General features: G+C 33.2%; 1 protein-coding gene and 1 long non-coding RNA gene across 7 annotated transcripts in view; one reads left to right on the top strand and one right to left on the bottom strand.

Moving 5' to 3' along the window:
• PTPN12 (protein tyrosine phosphatase non-receptor type 12) overlaps positions 1-22,980 on the bottom strand; it is an 86,596-nt gene that overhangs the window by 22,252 nt on the left and 41,364 nt on the right. For all 4 annotated transcript variants that reach the window (XM_078060061.1, XM_078060060.1, XM_078060058.1 and 1 more), the window contains 9 exons: positions 17,343-17,419; positions 15,607-15,702; positions 14,724-14,762; positions 12,603-12,674; positions 8,197-8,256; positions 6,842-6,984; positions 3,737-3,803; positions 1,239-1,316; positions 1,008-1,106 (listed from right to left, as the gene is read on the bottom strand). In XM_078060061.1, coding sequence (XP_077916187.1) covers positions 1,008-1,106; positions 1,239-1,316; positions 3,737-3,803; positions 6,842-6,984; positions 8,197-8,256; positions 12,603-12,674; positions 14,724-14,762; positions 15,607-15,702; positions 17,343-17,419 — 731 coding nt within the window. The remainder of the gene's footprint in view (positions 1-1,007; positions 1,107-1,238; positions 1,317-3,736; positions 3,804-6,841; positions 6,985-8,196; positions 8,257-12,602; positions 12,675-14,723; positions 14,763-15,606; positions 15,703-17,342; positions 17,420-22,980) is intronic.
• LOC118528457 (uncharacterized) overlaps positions 1-22,980 on the top strand; it is a 134,710-nt gene that overhangs the window by 77,815 nt on the left and 33,915 nt on the right. The window lies entirely within an intron of this gene.

Here is a 22,980-nt window from a genome sequence, read left to right as displayed (position 1 = left end):
ACTGTGATCAGCATTTGGTAACAAGTCTCTCATTTATAAAACCAAGAAATTTCAAACAAATAGTCTAGGAAAATGCCAAACACAATGTGAAGAAGAAAACGAAAACAAAGGTTATAAATTGCAACTCATTTCCTCATTTTACTTCAGTTATTGAGGCTAAGTTGATTTATCATGTGATGGCTATCTTAGGTTCAGGGATAAAAACGTAAAGAAATTTTATCAAAAAAACAGCGCAATACCTTCAAGGACAAGATGATTACAGAAAGACAGCAAATAAACGAACTAGTTAGAAAACAGAGGCAGACATGAGAACACTATGAGAATAAAGTATTTCTGTCAGGTCAAAAGTTTGAACATCCAGTAAGATCTGTTAAGGCTAAAATGACATTGAACGAAACACATGCCAAAAAGGGACTTCATTGTAGCACTATAATTCTACTTAATTAAAAAGCCTATACAAAATTAATTATAAAACTTTATATCATCATGACCAAGAACACAATTTAATTCATGTAGAATCAACTTAAAATTACTTAGGTGGGGGGTAGAAGAAAAGAGAGAACAATGCAGTTAATTTTTTTAAAAGTAATTTATATTTGAAACAGTAAAGATTTTTGACATAAGACCTATTTTCCTAACTATATTCTATTTTGAGTATTATTTAACTTGTACTGGAGTCATTAAATGTCCATGATAATAGAAAGATTCAAACAGGAAGAAGGAAAGGAGTTCACAAAATCAAAGTTAAATAAAAATAACAACTGTCATGGATATTCTCACGTTAGGTAAAACACAGATAACCATTAAAAAGCTAAATATTACATCTTGGTAAAAAAAAAGTTTTTGGGGCACCCAGCTGGCTCAGTCAGTAGAGCATGGGACTCTTGATCTTGGGGTTAAGTTTGAGCCCCACGTTGGGTGTAGAGATTACTTAAAAAAAAAAAAAATCTAAAAAGAAAGGAAAGGAAAGGAACTTTTTCTAAAATTAATAGGCCAAGAACACCTACCACTCCATCAGCAAGTTTCTGGGCTCCATGAATTTCATATAGCTGTAGCTGTTTTTCAAACAGTTGGGCGATAGCTCTATGAACAAGCTCATACTGCTCCTATTAGGGAGATGACATGATGAACAAGGGAAAATAAACAAGGGAAAAGACATTTGAAAAAAAAACAAACCAACCAACCAAGAAGATATTTTAAAAAATACAGTCTATATAAAGTGAAACAAAAAACTATACCTTAGTTTGCACTGCAGAATGCCTTTGTGTTCTCATTTCTTGTATTAAATTAAATACATTAAATTCCTCTGGTATTTTCTAAAACAAAGAATTTAACACATCAACTCTTTTTCATGTGGACCTGTAACTTCTCAAACAGACCTTATATACATGCTGGATGACTGAAAACATTTACTGAGCACTACCTACCATCCATCAGACATTGTTGTTGGCATTGAAGATACAAAGTTAATCTGGACCCTCAGCAGTCAAGCTAGTGAGATAAGTGAACAAATAAATATCCAGCCAAGGCATAATTGCAGTGCAGTGGGAATAAAGACGCTGTGACTAACTCTGATTGGTGTGTGGAGTAAAAAGTGAAGGAAATATACATAAGCACGGCAGATTAAATGTATAATCTTTTTGGGGAATTCAGAAGCTTGATACAGCCTAAAACTGAAAGAAAGAGGTATTTAAGGAGGAAAGAAGATAAGGCTACCTGGAATCAGACTGTAAACATAATAGAGTTTGAACTTATTCCACAGGCCACTGTTTCCTGGGCTGGCTACATAAGAACCAACTAAGAAAGCTGGTAAAAATACAGATCCCTCAGCCATGTCTCTGGAGACTGTGAAACATCCCTGACAATTCTTTGGTACATCTGGAATTAGAACTACTACAAGAGGTAACACTGACATGAGCAAATCTGATACTCAGTTTGCTTTGCAGCAGGGAAGATCAGAGTCTGAAAGGGAGAAACTGGTAGAAGTTTACTGAAGGAATCTAAAAAAAAGAAAGGTACAAACAGATTTGAGGCACACTTCTGAGGCAGAACTATTAGAACTTGGTGATCAACAAGAATATTTTGGAGTGATAAAGAAGAAGAGTTAAACAGATTCCCAGGTCTACTGTTTGAGTCTTTATATACATCAAAAGATTTTCACAGGGCACCGGGGTGGCTCAGTTGGTTAAGCGTCTGCCTTTGGCTCAGGTCATGATCCCAGGGTCCTCGGATCGAGTCCCGTATCAGGCTACCTGCTCAGCAGAGTCTGCTTCTCCCTCTCCCTCTGCCCCTCCCCCCCTGCTCGTGCTCTCTCTTTCATGAATAAATAAAATATTAAAAAAAAAAAAAAGATTTTTACATCAAGTCCTAAACTAAAACATAAGATTATATATATGTTAAGCCAAACACAATCAAATGAGGACTATGTTCAAAATACACAACTTGTGGAATGACCAGATGTTTTTTCTGCTTACTGGCATTTATTTAAATGCCTCTTTCCATCCCAGTTTTAATCTTTGACTTTTATGTTAAAATGGGTTAGAATCCTAGTTAATTTTGTTCACTTAAAAATTTTCATTTGAGTATCAGGAGATGATTACATTTTTGAGGAATACAAAAATAAAATTTAACCCCAAAGGGCTTTTGAAGAAAGTTTAAAATTTAAATATTCCCTAGCAAAATTGAAAAATGTTAAGGCAGGGGAAAAAAGAGAAAGAATAGAGGGAGGAAGGAAGGAAAAAAAAAGAAATTAAATATTTTATTAATCCTATTTGATACAAGATAAAGACACAGAAACACACCTTAAAGCTATAAAGGGGGCAACCCGGCTGGCTCAGTGGGTAGAGTTATGTGACTCTTGATCTCGGGGTTGTGAGTTCAAGCCCCATGCTGGGCATAGTGTTTAAAAAAATAATTTTTAAAAAAGCTATAAAGAATTAAAAACTTCTTCCTAATGCATAGAAAATGAATACTATAGAACCAGTAAGAGAAGCAAATCTACATACAATGAGACAACAACGTTTTTCAAATCTGTAACGAGGACTGTGTTTTATTTACTTCTATATCCTCCATAGTATTGAACACAACATCTTTGAAATAGTAGTGGTAGTAACAACAGTAACACCGGTTTTAATGAAAACTAACACTGAACTGAGCACTTGATATAGGACACACATAGTTCTAAGGAACTTTACAAAGTTAATTTATTTTTTATGAGTTATTAATATTATGATTCCCATTTTCAGTTGAAAAAATCGAGGCACAATGAAATTAAGTAATTTGATCAAAATCCCACAGACAGTGAATGACTGAATTTTAATCTGGGCAGTTTGGCTCCAGACTCAACATCCTTAACCACTATAAAATAATATTTCCATTTAGGCATAAATATTTATTGAATTGATAACACTTATACCTGGAATAAATATAAAAGGCAATGAAGATTCTGTATTTGGAGAAGTCAACCCAGATTTTACATTCTAAATGCAGGTATCAATTCACACAGAACACAGGGGTGGTAACATGTTTACCTTGCTGCCTCATGCATTATCTCAAGGTAATAAACATCATTTATACCTTTTCCAGTTCCACTACCTTTTTCCTTACAGAGTAAAGCTATTTCTAAATAAGTAACATGTATAATGAAACACATGTTATAATTTACTGCAATTTACCATTAAGTTGGAAAATAATAATAGATCAATTGGATATAATGCTATATAAAAATTATTCTTACCCCAGCTTTTAGTAAATTCCACGTATAATCTATGGCACAAATGGCACCTGTTCTTCCACAGCCTGCACTATAAATATAAAATTTGAAAGAACAATTTGATTTTTGTCATAAAAGAACTATAAAATAAATGTGGATGAACACAATTTTCAGAAGCAAAAAAAATCATTTAAGAAATTTAACAATATTCTACTATCTTAGTAAACAAATCATAACTTAAAGTGTATGCATGGCAAACATCTTTAACATTAGTATTTACATCTTGTTTTTGTTTAATTTAGGGAACTTCCAAGATTCAGAGAATACCTAAGTGATTCACAAAATACCTAGCAGCTTTTACTTTGTAAGTCTAATTCTACCTCAGAAAATCCTGTCTTGCCAACATAATAACTTGCAGAGAGAAATGTAATTTACGTCCAATATGGCTCTGGTGCCTTAGAGTAGAGGAGGAAACAATACATCATTTCAATCTGCAAAAGGTATAGAAAAGATGAGGAGTACCACAAGCCCTAGAAATTGGTTTGAACAGTAGCAGTGATTTCACCAGAAGAACAAAGACGAGTGATGCACTCTCATCTCCTAAAGAAATAATAGAACCTGGAGAATGTAAAGTAAAATTCTGCAGGGTTTTTTTATTTTAAAACATGACAAAAGTACGTTAGAGCAACTGATTCTCAAACTAGAGGGAGATAGGAGACATGCTCCTCAGGACTGAGAATCACTCTGAGTAATTAAAGATATTACTGATATCACCAGAATAATTTTTAGGTAGAAAAAAAGTTGGGTAGCATTTTAATACATATTTCAAAACCTTTAGAAAGATGAGTAGTTTGTCAAACATGTCATCTAAGATTTCCTGATAAAATACATCTATAAGCAACTTAGTATGATTTTTAAAAAGCTCTTAATAGACATCAGTAATATTAATTTTTAACTGTTGATACATTTATCAATTCCTCACATCAAAACAGTTCTAGAATACTGCATTAGTTACTAGGGGCTAAATGACATATATTTAAATTTGATGGTTGAAAGTGTGACCTTACAAAGACATACACAACCAGACTGATGAAACATAATGCAAAATTCAAAAACACATCCAAGTATATGTAAGTATTACATAATGGTGAATTCTCCCATGAAAGGAGAAAGATTAGACCATTCAATAAATGATACAGGGAAAGTAAGCCTAACAAGAGCAAAAGCTGGATTCTTACCTTATACCTTAATCATAAAAAAAAATTCCAGATGGATTAGAAATATGTTTACAAAAAACCTATAAAAGTGCTAAAAAGTTAGTTTATGTACGACTGTTACAGAAGGACTTTCTAAGCATCTCAATGGACAGAAATCATAAATGAAGATTCACAACTCTGACTACATAACAACTTAAAATTTATGTGTGGCAAAAGACCGGCAGAATAAAAGCCATTTAAAAACCATGCTACTTACAACATGATTAAAAGTTAACAACCTCAATATATAAAGATATATGAAGAATTTATAACATAATTATTAAGAGATGAATGCCTGCTATGAAATAATTGGCAAAGTATACAAACAAGCAAGTCACAAAGGAATATAAACTACCAAGAAAAAAAAAAAAGGTGGCCTGTCATTCAGGCATTAAATCAAACAAACAAGAAGATAACAGTATTGGGGAGAGTATGGGAAAACGGGCACCCCACAAACTGACTAATTATAATCAGCATTAGCTTTATGGATAACAAAATTTAAAATATGTGTTAAAAGCACAAAAAAGTTCATGTTCTTTCACTTAGGAATCCCATTTGCTTATATCTATCCTAATGAAGTAATTACAGATGTGCTCAAAGATTTCACTACAAAGACAGCCACTTGGACATTTAAACTATTGTTTAAAATACATGAAAAAGGGGACGCCTAGGTGACTCAGTTGGTTAAGCATCTGCCTTTGGCTCAGGTCATGATCTGAGCCAAATCAGATCATGCCCAGTGATCTGCCCAGTGGGGAGCCTGCTTCTCCCTCTGCCTGCAGCTCCCCCTGCTTGTGTGCTCTTGCTCTCTCTCTGACAAATAAATAAAATATTTTAAAATAAATAAATAAATGTTTAAAAAAATGAAAATAGATGAAAAAGGATGGGGGAGGGGTAGTAAATGCCAAGGAATGGAAGTTAAATATAAAGTATAGGGCAGTCATAATTCATTGTAGAAAGAATAGTTATATGATTTAGAAAAATGTACACAATTATATTACATGGGGAAACATTCTTTAAAAATACACACACACACTGAAGGACATATACTCAAGTTTTAACAATGAGCACCTCTACTGGAATTGTAAGTGATTTCCTTTCTTTTATGTATGTCACTACAGTTAAAATACTATTTTGGCTGTTTAAAAATATTAAATGGCCTATTTAATTTTTTAAAGGAAAACCTTCCTATCAAATTGGATTTATGAACTATATACATTGGGCAACACTGATAGAACAAAAACTGATTGTGACTAACTTCTGAAGAAGTCAAGTCAAAGCAATTACTATAATTAGATTTTTTCTTCTTAAACAGCCAACTACTTAATTAAATGGTCAACTAACCACTGAATTAACTACAGAAAAATATTTTTTAATTAACCAAGTTGTTAACTGATTCCCACATGTCCATCAGCAAGTCACCTTTCTGGCCCATAAATAAAAAGCAGCCTTTTCAACTCACTAATAAGCATTACAATCAGACCTACTGGATAAGAAAAACTATCTTTGGCGTTCTGTCTCCACTAAAAAAATCTCTGAACTATTTAACTAACCAGTAAATTTTTGAGTCTGAGAAATTTCATTTACTCTTTATAACAAATGTGAATGTAGATACAAGTCACTTAGAGAAACTGATAGCAGTTTTATGAAATAAGTATTATCTAAGTCTTTCAGAAGAATCCAACGTAAATTAAAAATTAAGAGAAGAAAAATTTCCTCAGGATTCAGATAGCTTTTACTATTTGGAAACCAATATAATGACCTATCTCTCTTGGTAATTCCAAAAATTAGGTTTCAAAATACCAAACGTCACCCGTATTATAATGCCACTTATAGTCCAAAGTATTTAAATATTTGGAAAATTCTTTTGTACCTGCAATGAATACAAATAGGCACATCTTCATGTTCTTGGTATTTCCTCATTAAGCTTATCATGTCCAGAATAGAATCAAATGATGTGGGAACATCATGGTCTGGCCAGTTCACATAATGAAACTGATATAGCCTACGAGATTCCTTCAAGAATAACAGTAATTCAACAGTTATAAAAAGACACTACAAATTTTAAAGCATACATAAAAGCTGCACATCTCACTTTACTGTCATTTGTAATATATTTATGTGGTATTTAACAATGCCTTAAAAAAATAAATAACTACATTTATTGACTCTCATATACCAAGTATTGATATAAGGTCTTCACATATAACAATTTACTTATTCTCCATGTGATGCCATGAGAAAGGTACTGTTAATACTATCCACGTTTTATAGGTAAGTAAATTAAGACAAAGATTAAATAACTTGCCTAATGTTTCACAGCAAGTGACAAATGCGGGTCTGAACCCAGGCACCTGCAGAGCGTGCACTTTTAACCCTTACACTATGCATATTTTTTAATTAATCCACAGTAAATGGATGAGCAATATATCATAAGCACTGTGTTCAAATCTACTGTAATTAGAGGACTAACAGAATGTTTAAACTGAAAAAGAAAATCAGAAACAAAACTAAGTGTCCAACCCCAATCCATTTCCTTATTTTAGATCAGTGGTTCTCAAAGTATGGAGTGCTGCAACCATGTCTACTTGTAAACAGGAAGGTAGGAGCTCTAAGTATGTTTACAAATATAATAGTTGAGAAAGAATGATGCACTTTATGGACATGCTTAATTGTTCATAATGGTTTAAAAAATTAAAATAATAAAAATACAGAGATCGAGGAAGAAACCAATAAATGGCACTCTCTAATGTCCATCAGATTTTCTTTGATTTCTTCCTAGAAAATTATTTTATATAGATCTGAAACACTAAAGTCAAAGGCCTCAAGTAAAAATAATATATATCTAAATGAAGACTTAGCTTTGATGTTGGTTTGTTTCGATAAAGTTGTAAACTAGCAAAACTGGGTAATAATTTTGTAAACAATGCTATAATCTGCTTACTGTAATAGAGGAAAAATATTTGCAGCAAAGAACCAAATATTCCAAATATAGTAAATTTAGGAAAACTGTTTTAAGTTAAAATTTATATTACTTTATCTAATTTTATAAGCTTAAGGCTGAAAATACTAAATAAAATGTTACACTCTGATTTTCTTCTTTATTATTTTAATAAGGGAAATAATTAACAAACTTCCTTAACTATGTAAGATAAGATGGCATACAATTTATATATCCTCTCTTTAAAAACTATCCTCAGAAACTGTCTCTAAATGGAAAATACTTACATTTTGAAATTCAAGTAAGAGTGTCCTAATGAAGTAGTCTGTTCTTGCTTGTTCAGCTTCCTAAAATAAAGGAAAACACTTGTGAGTCAGTGAGAACACTGAAACAAAAGCATAAACACACCAAAACAAACAATAACCTTGTATTTAAAGTCCACAATATAAAATTAACCATTAAAATTCCAGGTATACCTGGTAATTACAAAAACAACCATTCTAGGGCACCTGGGTGGCTCAGTCAGTTAAGCGTCAGACTTGATTTTACCTCAGGTCATGATCTCAAGTCGTGAGATCAAGACCCACAACAGGCTCTGTGCTGGGTGTGGAGCCTGCTTAAGATTCTCTCTCTCCCTCTACCCACCCCTCCCACCGCACACTCTCTCTCCAAAACAAATAAAAAACCATTCTAAAAGTCACCAAGTTGTTTATCTAAGTTTTACTTACAGTTAAAAACCAAAAACAAAAACCCAGAAGTGTCTGCTAACCAATTACTTAACCAAGAGTCTATCATCCAATAAAATATTTGCAAAGTTACAACCATCCCCAGAATTATGTAACAAAAATAATACAAAATGTACACTGTTCAGTACCCACTACCATCTTCAACTATTTTATCTTTCCCTAAAGCCTGATTTTCCCTACCTAACACTCACCTCTCAGTTAATTGGATGTAGACTTGGGAAGGAAGAAGATGCACTCATAAAATTCCAAATTACTATTTTGATTGATGACAACATAACCGTTACTTTACGAGTCTCTCAGTATCATTTGTCAAAGTATTAGAATGAAGCCACTATATCAGTTTGTCCCTTAGGAACAACTGATATACTGGTTGTATACTGGAAGAAAACACTGGTGCAAGACTTAACTTTTTTTTTAATTTGATTTTATTATTTTTTAAGTAATCTCTACACCCAATGTGGGGCCTGAACTTACAACCCTGAGATCAAAAGTCACATGCTCCATTGACTGAGCCAGCCAGAAGCCCCTAGACTTAACTTTTCCTTACTAAGAAAGGCTAGATAGTAAATATTTTGGCATTGTGGGCCATAAAGTCTTTGTCTACTCAACTTTGCTGTTGTGATAGGCAAATATGTAAATTCATGGGCATGGTTGTATTCTAGTAAATATTTACAAAACAGGCAGCGGGTCAGACTGACCTAGGCATAGTGTGCCAACACCTGGTCTAAGTGGTTACATGCAGCAACATATGACTAAGTTCCTCCTAGGTAGTCCTCCCTTTCCCACCAATACTTTACCCTCTTTCTCATCCCCAAACCAAGAGAGCTTCTGATACTGTCTTTTCTCAGTCTCAAAAACCGAATGCCAAGTAGTCAAGTCACTTACTATGGCTATTTTCACCAACTTGCTTTCTAATTATAAACTTAATTTTTTTAAAAGATTTATTTATTTGAGAGAGAGAGAAAGAGAGAGGAAGCATGAGAGCAGGGGGAGAGGAGAGAGAGAATTCCAAACAGACTCCCCACTGAGTATGGAGCCGAACTCAGGGCTTGATCCCACAACCCTGAGATCATGACCTGAGCCGAAATGAACAGTCAGACACTTAACCGACTGAGACATCCAGGTGCCCCTATAAATTTGATTTTTGTTTACATCAGTGATAAGAAATCCTGAGTTGTCAGAAATAACCACAAGACATACAAATTACTTTCCATTTGAAATCTTGAAAGAATTTTGCTTCTTTAGCATGGATCAGTCCCAATATTGACAAGTCAAACCAGCTACTGCTAATCAAATCAAATCTCTTACAGGGACTTTTTAAATTATCTTTTAGTTCAATTTTAAAAATCACCCAAAAAAGTCAAATCATGTTTTTCCAAATGATAATCTATTTCTTTCTTTCTTCCATTATTTTAAATGTTGTTTACTAATCTTGAACCCCAACTCTTCAAAAATTTCAACTCATTTAGTTGTTGAATGTTAAGCACTATTTGTTTTCACTTGAATTATAACATTTAGTACAGATATCTTATTATATTTAAACTTACAAATGTTCAACACAACTATGCGGCACAGAAAATAGGTTTCCTGAACTGTCCAGGGACTTAATATTGTAGAATACTTTATGGATTGCTGAGGAGGGAGGTTTTCCCTCATAGAAATACACAAAGCGGTTATGTACTGGTTTTTAATCCATTCCAAATAACATGAAATGCAGTAGGATTTTTAAAATTTATATTTAACCCACAAACAGTTAATTCTAACCAGAACTTTAGAATATTGGCTGCTTATTAAATCCAGGCAATTCAACTATGAGATATAGTTAACATTACAAAAATCACATTGCATTTATAAAGGAGACTGTGTAAACACCTTGAGTCCTTTTCTACATCAACTTAGAAAGCAATAAATTTTGTGTATGCATCAGAGGAATTTAAAAGCCATTAAGTACAAGTAAGTCATAAAATTATGGACTTCTTTAACTCACCAGAGATAAATGAAATCACAGAAATTATATTTTACTTAACCACAGAAAACAAGGTTAGAAACAAGTCATTGTGCGATGGAGAATGTGATGGTTAATTTCATGTGTCAATTTGCCTGGGCCATGGGAGTTCCCAGATGTTTAGTCAAACATTATTCTTCATGTTCCTGTGAATGTGTTTTTGGGTAAGATTAACATTTATATCTGTGGACTTTTGAGTAGAGCAGATTGCCTCTATAGTGGGAGTGGCCCTCTTCCAATCAGTTAGAACAAAAAGACCAGTCTTGCCCAAATGAGAGAATTCTCCAATATACTACTTTCATTAGCAACACTGGCTCTTCCTGGTTCTACAGCAGATTGTCTTTAAACTGGAAGTGAGTATCAGCCCTTCTGGGTCTCTAGCCTGCCTGCCTTTAGACTAGAACTGCTACCCTAATAGCTCTCCTAGTTTCCAGGTTGCTGGTCTTCAGACTGGAACTAAACTGTCAATTTCCCTGGGTCTCCAGCTTGGTTGACCACCCTGCAGACTTTGGACTCGCCAGCCTCCATGATCTATGAGCCAATTCCCTATAATCTTTTTCTCTTTATATATGCATATCTTACTGGTTCTATTTCTCTGGAAAACCTTAACTAATAAAGGGAAGTTATTTAATTTTCATCTATGTTCAGTCATAATCTTTGAGTTTGAGTAAATAAGACAACATATTTCTTTCAGGTGATTAAGAAAGATGCCACTGGGGGCGCCTGGGTGGCTCAGTCATTAAGCATCTGCCTTGGGCTCAGATCATGATCCCAGGGTCCTGGGATTGAGCCCCACAGAGCCCCACCATCGGGCTCCCTGCTCAGCGGGAAGCCTGCTTCTCCCTCTCCCACTCCCCCTGCTTGTGTTCCCTATCTCGCTGTGTCTCTGTCAAATAAATAAATAAAATCTTAAAAAAAAAAAAAAAAAGATGCCATTGGGTGTAACAAAAGCAAATTGTTGGTTCTATTCTAAAAGCTCACTTATATTTTACTTCTCTTTTTTGCTTTTCCTTCATTGTTTTTGTTTTTTAATTCATTTTCTCAGATTTGGCTGCGTTAGTTTTAGAACTTGAATTTAACTCATTTCTAGAGCTTATTAAATAGGTATATATTTTAAGTTTCATAATAAATTATCTGCCATATAGGATCAAGCAGTTCTCAAAACCATCTTTGTATATAATTACAAAACTTCTGGATAGCGTAACAAACATATGAAAGATTAACAAGATACACTATACTTCAGTCATCAAGGTTCTTTCCCATTTCAGTTTGAAACTACTACTTTATGCCAATTACCTTGAGATTAAGGGTCATATGCTCCACTGACTGAGCCAGCCAGGCACCCCAACTTTAATACCAATTTCTAAATAGATCACTCAAAGCACAGCTAGGTTACCCTGTTTATTCTTATATACAACATTTATTATCGACTTATATACAAAGACTAACAGAAAATTAAAATAATAAAGTAAAAGGAAATTACACATTTATGAAGTCATTTTCAAAGCTTTTAAATTTAAAAGCAGTATAAAAACAAACATTATTATTTTTTTGAAGATTTATTTATTTGAGAGAGAGAGAGCAAGGGGGAGGGGCAAAAGGAGAGGGAGATAGAGAATCCTCAAGCAGACTCCCTGCCAAGCATGGAGCTTGATGTGGGGCTCAATCCCAGGATCCTGAGATCATGACCTGGGCCAAAATCAAGAGTCAGCCACCTAACTGACTGAGCCACTCAGGGGCCCCCAAAAACAAACATTATTATTAATATATATTTATTATAATTAAGTATACATGGAAATATTGAATGCTTGGCTTATATAAAACTGGGTTCACATCATATTATAATTATTCATCAGTCTAGCATCCCAATTTTCTGAATAATTTATATATATATATATATATATATATATATATATATATATATATATAACTAAGTACTTACACAAGAAATTTTAAATGGTGCAAATGTTATAGGTTCTTCTCCATACAAAGGCCAATAGCGTTCACATTTTTTCTGTTGTCCAAAAAAAAAAAAGTCAGTAAGTAATCCATATGGTAGTTTTTCCTGAACTTTTACAAATATTCTGTGCCCTAGTGTTCAGCTTGTTGCTCTTCCCAGAAGACAGAAAAACTGACATCAGTAGGCAAAGTGTTAGAAGAGCTTACACTTATCCAACTGTTCTTAAAGGTAAGCTACTATTTGTTCTCCAAGGTTACTCAAAGGAACTTTATTAATATAAGTGTCTAAGCAGTTCATTGCTATCTGCTTGGTCAACAGAGTAGATTCCAAAGATCCTCCTCTAGAAAAGAAACACTGCTTTAAAAAAACAAAGCACCTGGCACAAGAAGTCTGTTTAGTATAAAGGGTTGCCAGGCAAGTTTTAATGTTTGTAAAATGACAATCTCTATAATATCTAGCTGAATTCCCATTAGGTATAAAATCTGTGGGATAGTAGAAAGAACACTCTACTTGCTATAAGAAGAATTTTCCAGGTCGTAACTAAGTAAGGAATATATTGGTATTTATATTCCAGGTACAAACTAATAAACAATTGACACCAAAAACTATGTGCTAAACATCATACATGCATAATCTATAATCATCACATTCGTTTCATAGATAAAACTAAAGCTCAGAGGGTATAGTTCACTGCACCATGGTCAAAATGCTAGTAAAGTGTAGGTTTATTTGATTTCATTATCTATGTTCTTTCCATTAGGTCAAAATCAGTCAAGCTCATCAAATAAATTCATAGGTCCTAACTCACTGACAGTTTACTACTAACAAAACACTATGAATCACAGAATCTTTAGCTTCAAAAATTCTGTACTCAGTATGACCTTTTTCCATCAAGTATTATTACTGAAATACAAGTGGCAAACATTAACAGAAATGAAAGGAGGAATAAATCCTAAACCTTAACAGTAACTTAAACAGTAGGAGAGTGAAATTTAAATTTTCTAATACAAACAATTAATAATACTGGTATTGAAGTATATCCTGTCAATTCTTAAACAGATAACCTAATTACTTAATTTATTGGTTTGTGTATTTTCTAATCTTAGACTATTAATTTTCTATCCAATATTACTTAATACTTCCACTACTGGTAAAGGATTTAATAGGGAGGAATGACAAAAATTATTAGTTAAAATACACCAATACATTGGTTTCCCAATGATTTATGTAGTACAATGTCTCACATAACTAAAAGATGCACTATCTTGCTTTATGCAATATATCCTTTACCGAAAAAAATTTAACAAGAAGTTTTGCAACTTTTTTGCCAGAGGGGAGGGTAGGTGAGGAGATGGTTGAAACAGATTTAAAAAAATTTTACTTTAACTAATGTACCACATTAGTATAAGGAAAATTCGAATCACCACATAATTTGTTTCTAAGTCTGATGTGTCACATTTATAGAAGACCACACTTAAGTTTTATTTAATACCTATTTTCTGTAAATATATTAGCACCACCAACATTAAAAAAAGACTTAGTTGGTCTTGATGCTGCAGGAGATCACATGGTTTTAAAACTAATTTTACTTGCAGAGTATAAAAATACCAATGTTAAAAATTTCAGATTAAGGAATTTTGTTCTCTTTGCTTTTGAAGATAGTATGAACAAACAAAAAATTTTAGTGGTATTCTCAGACAGAAAAATCAGAATATTCCAGCTATAAATTGATATAATTAATCAAAATTACTTTATTGAATTAATTTTCATTTGTTCAATTTATTCCTCTCTACTGTAGTCCATAAATAGTGTTCTACTTACAACACCATTAAACTTCGAAAGACTAAGTAATAATACAGTATCTATTATTTTAAGTGTATCATAAAACATACTTATGAAATGTAAAAAAAAGTTTATGTGCTTTTTAGAGATTATGATGTTCCTTTTATCAAATAAAACCAGTAACAGAACACAAAAAAGAAGTATCTACCTTAACTACTTAGGCTCAGAATATAATAAAGAACCAGGAACCATATATCCCTAGAAATGAAGTGATAAAAAGGATCCTCCACAATTACTTTAAGTGTTAATAGGTATACATACCCTTCCCATCTCAAATTCTCGACAGGCCATCACAATGATCTAAAAAGAAATAGGAGATGGGATGAGATAAAGACTGTATCAGTTAAACACAATTTTACTTTTTAAATAAAATATGAATTCAAGAATTACTTTTTACTCTGAGTAAAATTATACCTGGCCTGTCAAAGCAATTTTAATATTAAAAGTAGGAGTTAAAGAAATGATCAAAATCACACCTTACAATCAAGGGATAACTATATAGCAACAAATTAAATTGGCTTCAATTAACATAATGTATTTAATTTGAATTAAATTTCATGATCCTTATAGACTGGCCTCTGACTTTTGAAATTACATTAAAATATCACCCTTTAGGATATTTACCAAACATTTACCCAAGGTATTTTAAATATATTTAATAAAATTATCTGAAAGTTGAATGCATTTAATACTGTCTTTAAACAAAAAGGTTATTAGATTTGCTTCTTCATCCCAACATTTTATAATGTAATGTTTCAAACATGTAGCAAAGCTGAAATAATCTTACAGTAAACACTGTATAGCTACCATCTATATTCTACCATTAACACTTCACTCTTCTTCTATCACATAGCTATCCCTCTATCCATCTATTAATCCATCTTACTTGGTAGGTATCTTCTTAGTTAACTGACTGAGGAAAAGATTTAAAGTATTATCACACACTCTTCTTAAAATATTTCAACTAATTTGTGAGACTTGAATGAGACATCCTAGACTTCAGTTTCGGTCTTTTTAGTAAACATTAGTTATAATTAACATACCATTATGGCTAAAAAGTCTTCTCATTCCTTATTCAGCAAAACATCCTATGTCATTACATATAATACTTCTCAAAATAGATTATGAAAATTAAATTACTTACTACGACATTGTACTCCCATATCATCCTCCAAAAATCTATTACTGTATTTGCTAAAGGTCCTTGGGTTGCCACATACGCTTTTGGCCCATAAACACCCTAAAATGGTTAAAAGGAAATTTCATATTTATTACAATTACTAAAAATATTTCCTTACCTAAATTCTAAGGTTTCAAATTTTATTAGCAATACTTCTCTTTTCACCTGAAGTATTTCCAAACAATATCCTATTTTTGTGTATTTATTAGACATGGCACACAGAATTGATAAATAAACTGCCTTATGCTAATTTACAAATTACTATTTACCTGGCTTTAAAAAAAAGCCCCAATACCTAGTCAACAAAGCTAACTAGAAAGAAACATAAAGAAGCATGCTTTGATTCTAAAAACAATAGTAAAACTACCTGATAGTTCTTTCTTAGCTACATTCTTCCACAGCTACCTTCAATTATTTACTCAACTTAAAAGATTTATTGGGTGCCTACTATATACATATCTAATAAGAAACCTGGGAATATACCAAATAAGACAACAGACTAAAATACTAAACTAGCACATAATTGAATCAAACAATAAATCAATGTTACTAAGTAGAATTAAAAACTGGAGCTTTTTTTGGTTTTTAAAGATTTTATATTTAAGTAATCTTTAACCCAATGTGGGGCTCAAACTTACAACCCTGAGATCAAGAGTTGCATGCTCCACCGACTGAGCCAGCTGGGTGCCCCGCAAAACTAGTACTTTTAATAAATGTCCTTATAAAAGAATATCAACATTGACAACATCTAAACAGGAAACCACCTACATATTAGTTTTTGTTTAACTTCTTAATTTTGGGTTTTGCCATAATTTTAATAAAATTTTTTGGGGGAAAAAAGTTTTTATTTGAAACCTTGACTGTTTAATGTTGACATGGGTAATATTAATTTTACCGTGTAACTCGTACCACCTTAATATTTTTGTCAACAAAATATTTTTTAAAAATATCTATAAATACCATATATAAAAGAACTGAAATTATACTGTCATTCAAAAACAGAATAACTAATGGAACAAAGTAGTCTTTTATTTAATCAAGTAGCAGTCTGAATCTGTCTATTGATAACTACTATGCAAGAACTTGACTGCTTTCGATATAAGAGTATCCAAAAATGGTTATCTACATAAAGGCTGTATTTAATCTTGTATTCATTTGGGTTGCCACTCAAAACACAGTGACAATTTTCAAAAGGTTTTAATCTAAACTTATATTCTATAATTTTAAATCAGTATTACCCAGTAATTCCAGCCCTGATAATTTATCCTAAGAAATTATTCAAAAGAATAACAATGTTCACTGCAATTATTACCATCAAGAAAATTGGAAACAACCTATAGAGTTCAACAACAAGGAATAACCACGTATATACATTTGTGTATACAAACCCAAAGGGACAATGGAGAAGATGATTTAACAATTAGTGTATTGTTTATAAGCCTTCAATGTAAAAAAAGAAAAAACAGAAAGCGATCTCAACTATCATGATACTAAGCAAAACTCTTTTATCTTTATGAATAAGGTTAGAAGGACACCACATAAAGAGTGTGTCAGGGCTATGGTTTTCTTTTTGTTTTTTGTTTTGTTTTGTTTTGTTTTTGCTATTGGTATATTTAGGCAATTTAAAAAATTTTAATAAAACTAGTATGTAGGAAGACATTAAGTAGGGCAGAGAAATATCATTTGAAGTTAATACATACCTTAATAAAATTTGCATTGATATAGTCTGAATCTTGAGAAGGAGTCTTTAAAGTCAACTTAACTCGGCTGTGATCAACTGTAAGAAAAAAAAAAGGATTTCATAAATTATGTCCTGTTGGTAGACATGTGGTCTAATAAGCCATATAGCTCAAAAATATTTTCTTTAAAAAACAATTTCTAACATCATATTTATAGAAAATAAGTCTATAAAAACAAAAATCTGATGATGTAAAGCTGTGTTTTTAAAGCTGTAATCAGAATAATCTCAGGAACTCTTTTAAAATACAAATTCCTGGGCATCATCCCAGATTTGCTAGACAAGAGCCCAGGGCGAAGCCTCTGCAGTTTTTTAACAAGCATATGAGGTAGCGGACACTAACCACTAATGTACAAGCTCATTTGCCAAAATTCTTGTTAGGAAATGCAGCTTTCATATTTTACAAGAAATTATAAAAATTAAGTAAATTATGACACATGAAGTATGATGCATAAAAAGTGCTAAATACTGCACTTGACAATAATATTATTAGGTAATGGCCAAATTAATGTAAAAAAACAATCTTTACAAAAAAGTTCAAAAATATAAATTTCATTAGTTTTATAAAATTGCAATTTTATTCTTTCAAATAAAGGTAATATGTATACAATTTTTAAAAATCAGATTTTAAAGAAAGGCTTTTTTTTCTTTTTTTTAAGCAGGCTCCATGCAAGTATGGAGCCCAGTGCAGGCTTGAACTCATGACTCCAAGACCAAGACCTGAGCTGAGATCGAGTCAGACACTTAACCAACTGAACCACCCAGGTGCCCCTTAAAGAAAGGTATAAAATGAAAAGTAATCTTCCCCTGTCCTTGAAGTCCAGGTCTCTCTTTCCCAACAAAGACACTATTAAGGTTTTTTTTCCTTCCAGAAGTAATTTTTATGCATATACCTACATACTTTGAAAACTGCAAATGCAATGATCCCATATTCTGTTATCTCACTTTTCAGTTAATCCTATATCCTGGAATTCTTCCCAGAGCTAATATAATACAGGTCTATTTTATTCACATGTTACATAAAGTCCATTATATGGATGTTTCATCATTTATTTAACCAGCTACAGTACTGATGGACCATTTTTTCCTGTTAAAAACACTACCACACTGAACACTGCTGTACATGTATCTGCTTTCACTGCTACCAGTGGTAAAACGTAAGTTCCTAAAAGAAGAAATGCTATTTGCCTTCTAAAAGGTGTATACTAACTTACACAGTACAAATGCTATTTGTAAGAGTGACTGGGTATTATACTTTTTAACAGGTGACATTCTAAAAAGTAAAAAAATCACACTTGTATTTCTTGAACTATGCAAGTGGTCGCACATTTTTCATAGTTAACTGATTACTGAGATTTCTTTTACCATATACTGTTTCTTTATGTCCTTTGCACATTTTTACCAATGTCTATGTTTTACTACCGATTTATATGAAAAAAAGAAAAATGAGTCTTTAGTCATAGGTAATGCAAATAGTTTTGTTCCAGTTTGTGTTGATTCTTAAAAATTTTTTTCTCTTTCCAGGATCCCACATTACATGTAGTTACTATTTCTCCTTAGTTTGTTCCAGTCTACCAAAGTTGCTTTGACTCATTTTTTTTTCTTATGATTGGAATGAGGTTTATGCATTTTTGGCAAGAACACCAGAGAATGATGATGTGTCCTTCTCAGTGAGAAGACACACCAAGGGGCTTATGATGTCAATTCCATATTATTTGTGATATTAACCTTGAATACTTGGTTAATATGGTGTCGCCTGGTTGTCTCCCACTGTAAAGTTACTATCTTTCCATTTGTAGTAATAAATATTTGGGGGAAGATACTCTGAGCCTAGGAAATCCTAAAGCAGTAGGATTGCCTAATATTCACAAGTATCCAGATTGGAAAGAACCATAGCATGTTAATATGTAAGATGCCATTATCATTATAACGGTCCTTTCTAATCCAGGGATGATGAATATTAAAGGCAATTAAAATTAGAAAAAGACAAATACAGAAATGGTAACAGGCATGAATAAAACTTTTTAGCAAACCCTTAAAAGTCAACTAATGAATAACTAAGTTGTCAATGACTCAAATTTTATACATTAGTACTAAGGCCCACCCAGTTCTGCTGATTTTATTAATTTTTGGTGAAATCTTTGAAAATCTGTAGGAAGAGATACAGAAGAAAGACATACTAGCTTCCAATTAAAATCATGTTATCTCTTTTCTGTGTTTCCAGAAAAGAGAATGTTTACATGTTTACCAATGCTCTGTTCTCATCTCACTTGACCTTCTGGTAAATGGGAATATTCAGTAGTTAGGATAATGACAGTTAAGTAACCACACGAAGCTTCCTCTCACCATGTTTGCCAGTAATGAGGAGTCCCAATTAATTACCTTTACTCATGTGGCATATTAGCCTCCAGTTAAAGTATCTCAAACATAGGACTTTGTACAGTAGTTGGTTTACCACTGGATCCTCAGTAAATGTTTCTGGGGATTGTGAACCCAAATAAGAACAGTGGCTCCCAAATGACAGTCAATACTGGTACCAGGCTGTTACATCCAAGCTGGTAATTTTTAAAAAAATATTCTGTGATGGAAAATTTTATGCATACACAAAAATAACTTAATGAATCCCCATATATCCATTAGCCTGTTTTAATAATTTCAACATTTTTAAGTTTTTATTTAAATTCCAGTTAATTAACATACAGTGTGATATTAAATAATTTCAACATTTTGCCAATCTTATTTCATCTGTCTCTAATCATATAACACCTGGGGGCTGGAAAAAGCAAATTAAAATACAAGACTTCTGAGTACCATATTCTGTAGTAAGTTTGATTCAGTAACTTCAAGATGGGGCAGAAAAATGGCTTATTTTAAACTCTAAAGCACAAGCAAATTTTGTAGTCATTGCTTTATACCAAATAATCACAGTATATTACTGATAATTTTAAAAACCAACGTTAGGTTGCTTATGTAACGTAACACATCATCACGTGTATTTTCGATTTTTCATTGGTGCTCCTATTAAGCATAAACGTGTATAACTTAAAGAATATTAAAGAAATTAAAACAATCATTCCTCTCCATGGTTTTGCTGATTGCCTTTATAATCTCCCAAGAACCCAACTCCAAACAGATAAAACCAAGACTGGCCACACAGGAGGCTCTCTACACAACATTTTTTCCCCCAAACAAACATCAACAACCTATGGCAACAAAAAGAAAATATTTAAATACTGTCACCTCTGAAGAAACCGAAACTTCCTAGTGATTAAATCCTAGGTCTCAGGGAAAAACAAGAATCTTCATAATTAAATTACAATATGTGTATTACACTGATCCATCACTTTTTTTTTTTTTTAAGATTTTATTTATTTATTTGACAGAGACAGAGACAGTGAGAGAGGGAACGTAAGCAGGGGGAGTGGGAGAGGGAGAAGCAGGCTTCCTGCTGAGCAAGGTGCCAGATGCGGGACTCGATCCCAGGACCTCGGGATCATGACCCAAGCCGAAGGCAGATGCCCAACCATCTGAGCCACCCAGGCGCCCTGATCCATCACTTCTAAAGGCTAGCCAGCTGGATTTTAGTCCTCTTAGCAGACAAAGCACAGATCATTCTTGACATAAGAGTATCTAGATATTTCTTAATTCTGGAACTGGCCTCAGTACTCTAGTATAAAATGAATCAAATCTCCAAGATAGCTCTAGAAAAACCCATATAATCTTTGAACGATGATGAAACTACTTTTAATGGATCAAAAGCAAAAATGTCTGCTCTTGCCACTTCAACAATGTATTAGCGGTTTTAACTAGTAGAACAAGGCAAAAGAGGCATTCAGATCAGAAAGGAAGTAGTAAAACTCTCATTTTTTTCCAGATAAAATGACTCAGTATGTAAAAAATCCTAAAGGATCCATAAAAAACTACTAAACTAATAAATGAGTTCAGGAAGGTCACTAGATTAAAAAAAATCAATACAAAAATATAAATTGCATTTCTATGTGCTAGTAATAAAGAATTTGAGAATAAAATAATTTCATTCAGGGGCGCCTGCCTTCGACTCAGGTCATGATCTCAGGGTCCTGGGATCAAGCCCTGCATCGGACTCCCTGCTAAGCAGGGAGCCTGCTTCTCCCTCTCCCTCTGCCTCTCCCCCAGCTGTGCGTGCTTGCTCTATCTTTCTCACAATAAATAAAATCTTAAAAAAAATTTTCATTCAGATAAAGAATTTAAAAAAATAAACACAGGACTTGTACACTAAAAACCAAATAACACTACTGAGAGAAATTAAAGATCTAAATAAATGGAGAGAGACAATTCATGTTCATAGATTGGAAGAATCAATATGGTCTAAGATGGCAATTCTCCCCAAACTGATCCACAGATTCAATGCAATCCTTACAAAATCCATTAAGGGTTTTTTGCAGATATTGACAAATTGATCCCACAATTTATATGTAAATGCAAAGGAACCAAAAGAACCAAATAAATTTTAAAAAATAAGAACACAGTTGGAGGCCTTAACACTTCTTGCTTTTAAAACTTACTACAAAGCTACCATAATGAAGACAGTATGATACTGGCTTAAGAATACAACAGTGTAGTAGAATTAAGGGTCCAGAAAAAAAAAAAAAACCTTACATTTATGGTCCAATGATTTCCAACAGGGGTACCAAGGCAATTCAGTGGAGAAAGGACAGTCTTTTCAACAAATGGTATTAGAACAATCCTACATACAGACAATTAACTGAAAATGGATTATAGACCTAAATGTAAAAGCTAAAGCTACAATACTTCCAGAAGAAAAATAAGAAAACAGAAAATCTTTGTGATCTCGAATTAGGCAGAGTTCACGGACAGAATATCAAAGGCATGATCCATAAAACTGATAAATTGGACTCCATCAAAATTAAAAGCTTGCACACTTTAAAAGACACCTTAAGAAAACGAAAAGACACCTTAAGAAAATAAAAATACAAGCCATGAACTGGGAGGAAAAAACCATATATGTAAAGAAGGACTTGTATCTAGGACAGCTGAAGAACTTTAACAACTCGGGGCGCTGGGTGGCTCAGTCATTAAGCGTCTGCCATATATGTAAAGAAGGACTTGTATCTAGGACAGCTGAAGAACTTTAACAACTCGGGGCGCTGGGTGGCTCAGTCATTAAGCGTCTGCCTTCGGCTCAGGTCATGGTCCCAGGGTCCTGGGATCGAGCCCCACATCGGGCTCCCTGCTCAGTGGGAAGCCTGCTTCTCCCTCTCCCACTCCCCCTGCTTGTGCTCCCTCTCTTGCTGTCTCTCTCGTCAAATAAATAAATAATATCTTAAAAAAAAAAAAGAACTTTAACAACTCAATAGAATTATTTTTTTAAAAGATTTTATTAATTATTTGAGAGACAGAGAGACAGAGAACACAAGCAGGGAGGAGAAGGAGAAGCAGGCTCCCTGCCGAGCAGGGAGCCCAATGCAGGGCTAGATTAATGCAGGGCTAGATGCTTAACCGACTGAGCCACCCAGGCACCCCACAACTCAATAGAATTAAAAAAAAAAAAAAATCTAATGGAAGTACAAAGAATTTGAAGAGACTTTTCACCAAAGAAG

Source organism: Halichoerus grypus, chromosome 12 (genome assembly GCF_964656455.1).
Source record: "Halichoerus grypus chromosome 12, mHalGry1.hap1.1, whole genome shotgun sequence".
In the NCBI taxonomy this organism is placed as follows: Eukaryota; Metazoa; Chordata; class Mammalia; order Carnivora; family Phocidae; genus Halichoerus; species Halichoerus grypus.
Note: the sequence above shows the minus strand (reverse complement) of the source record. Positions and strands in the feature narration are given on the sequence as shown.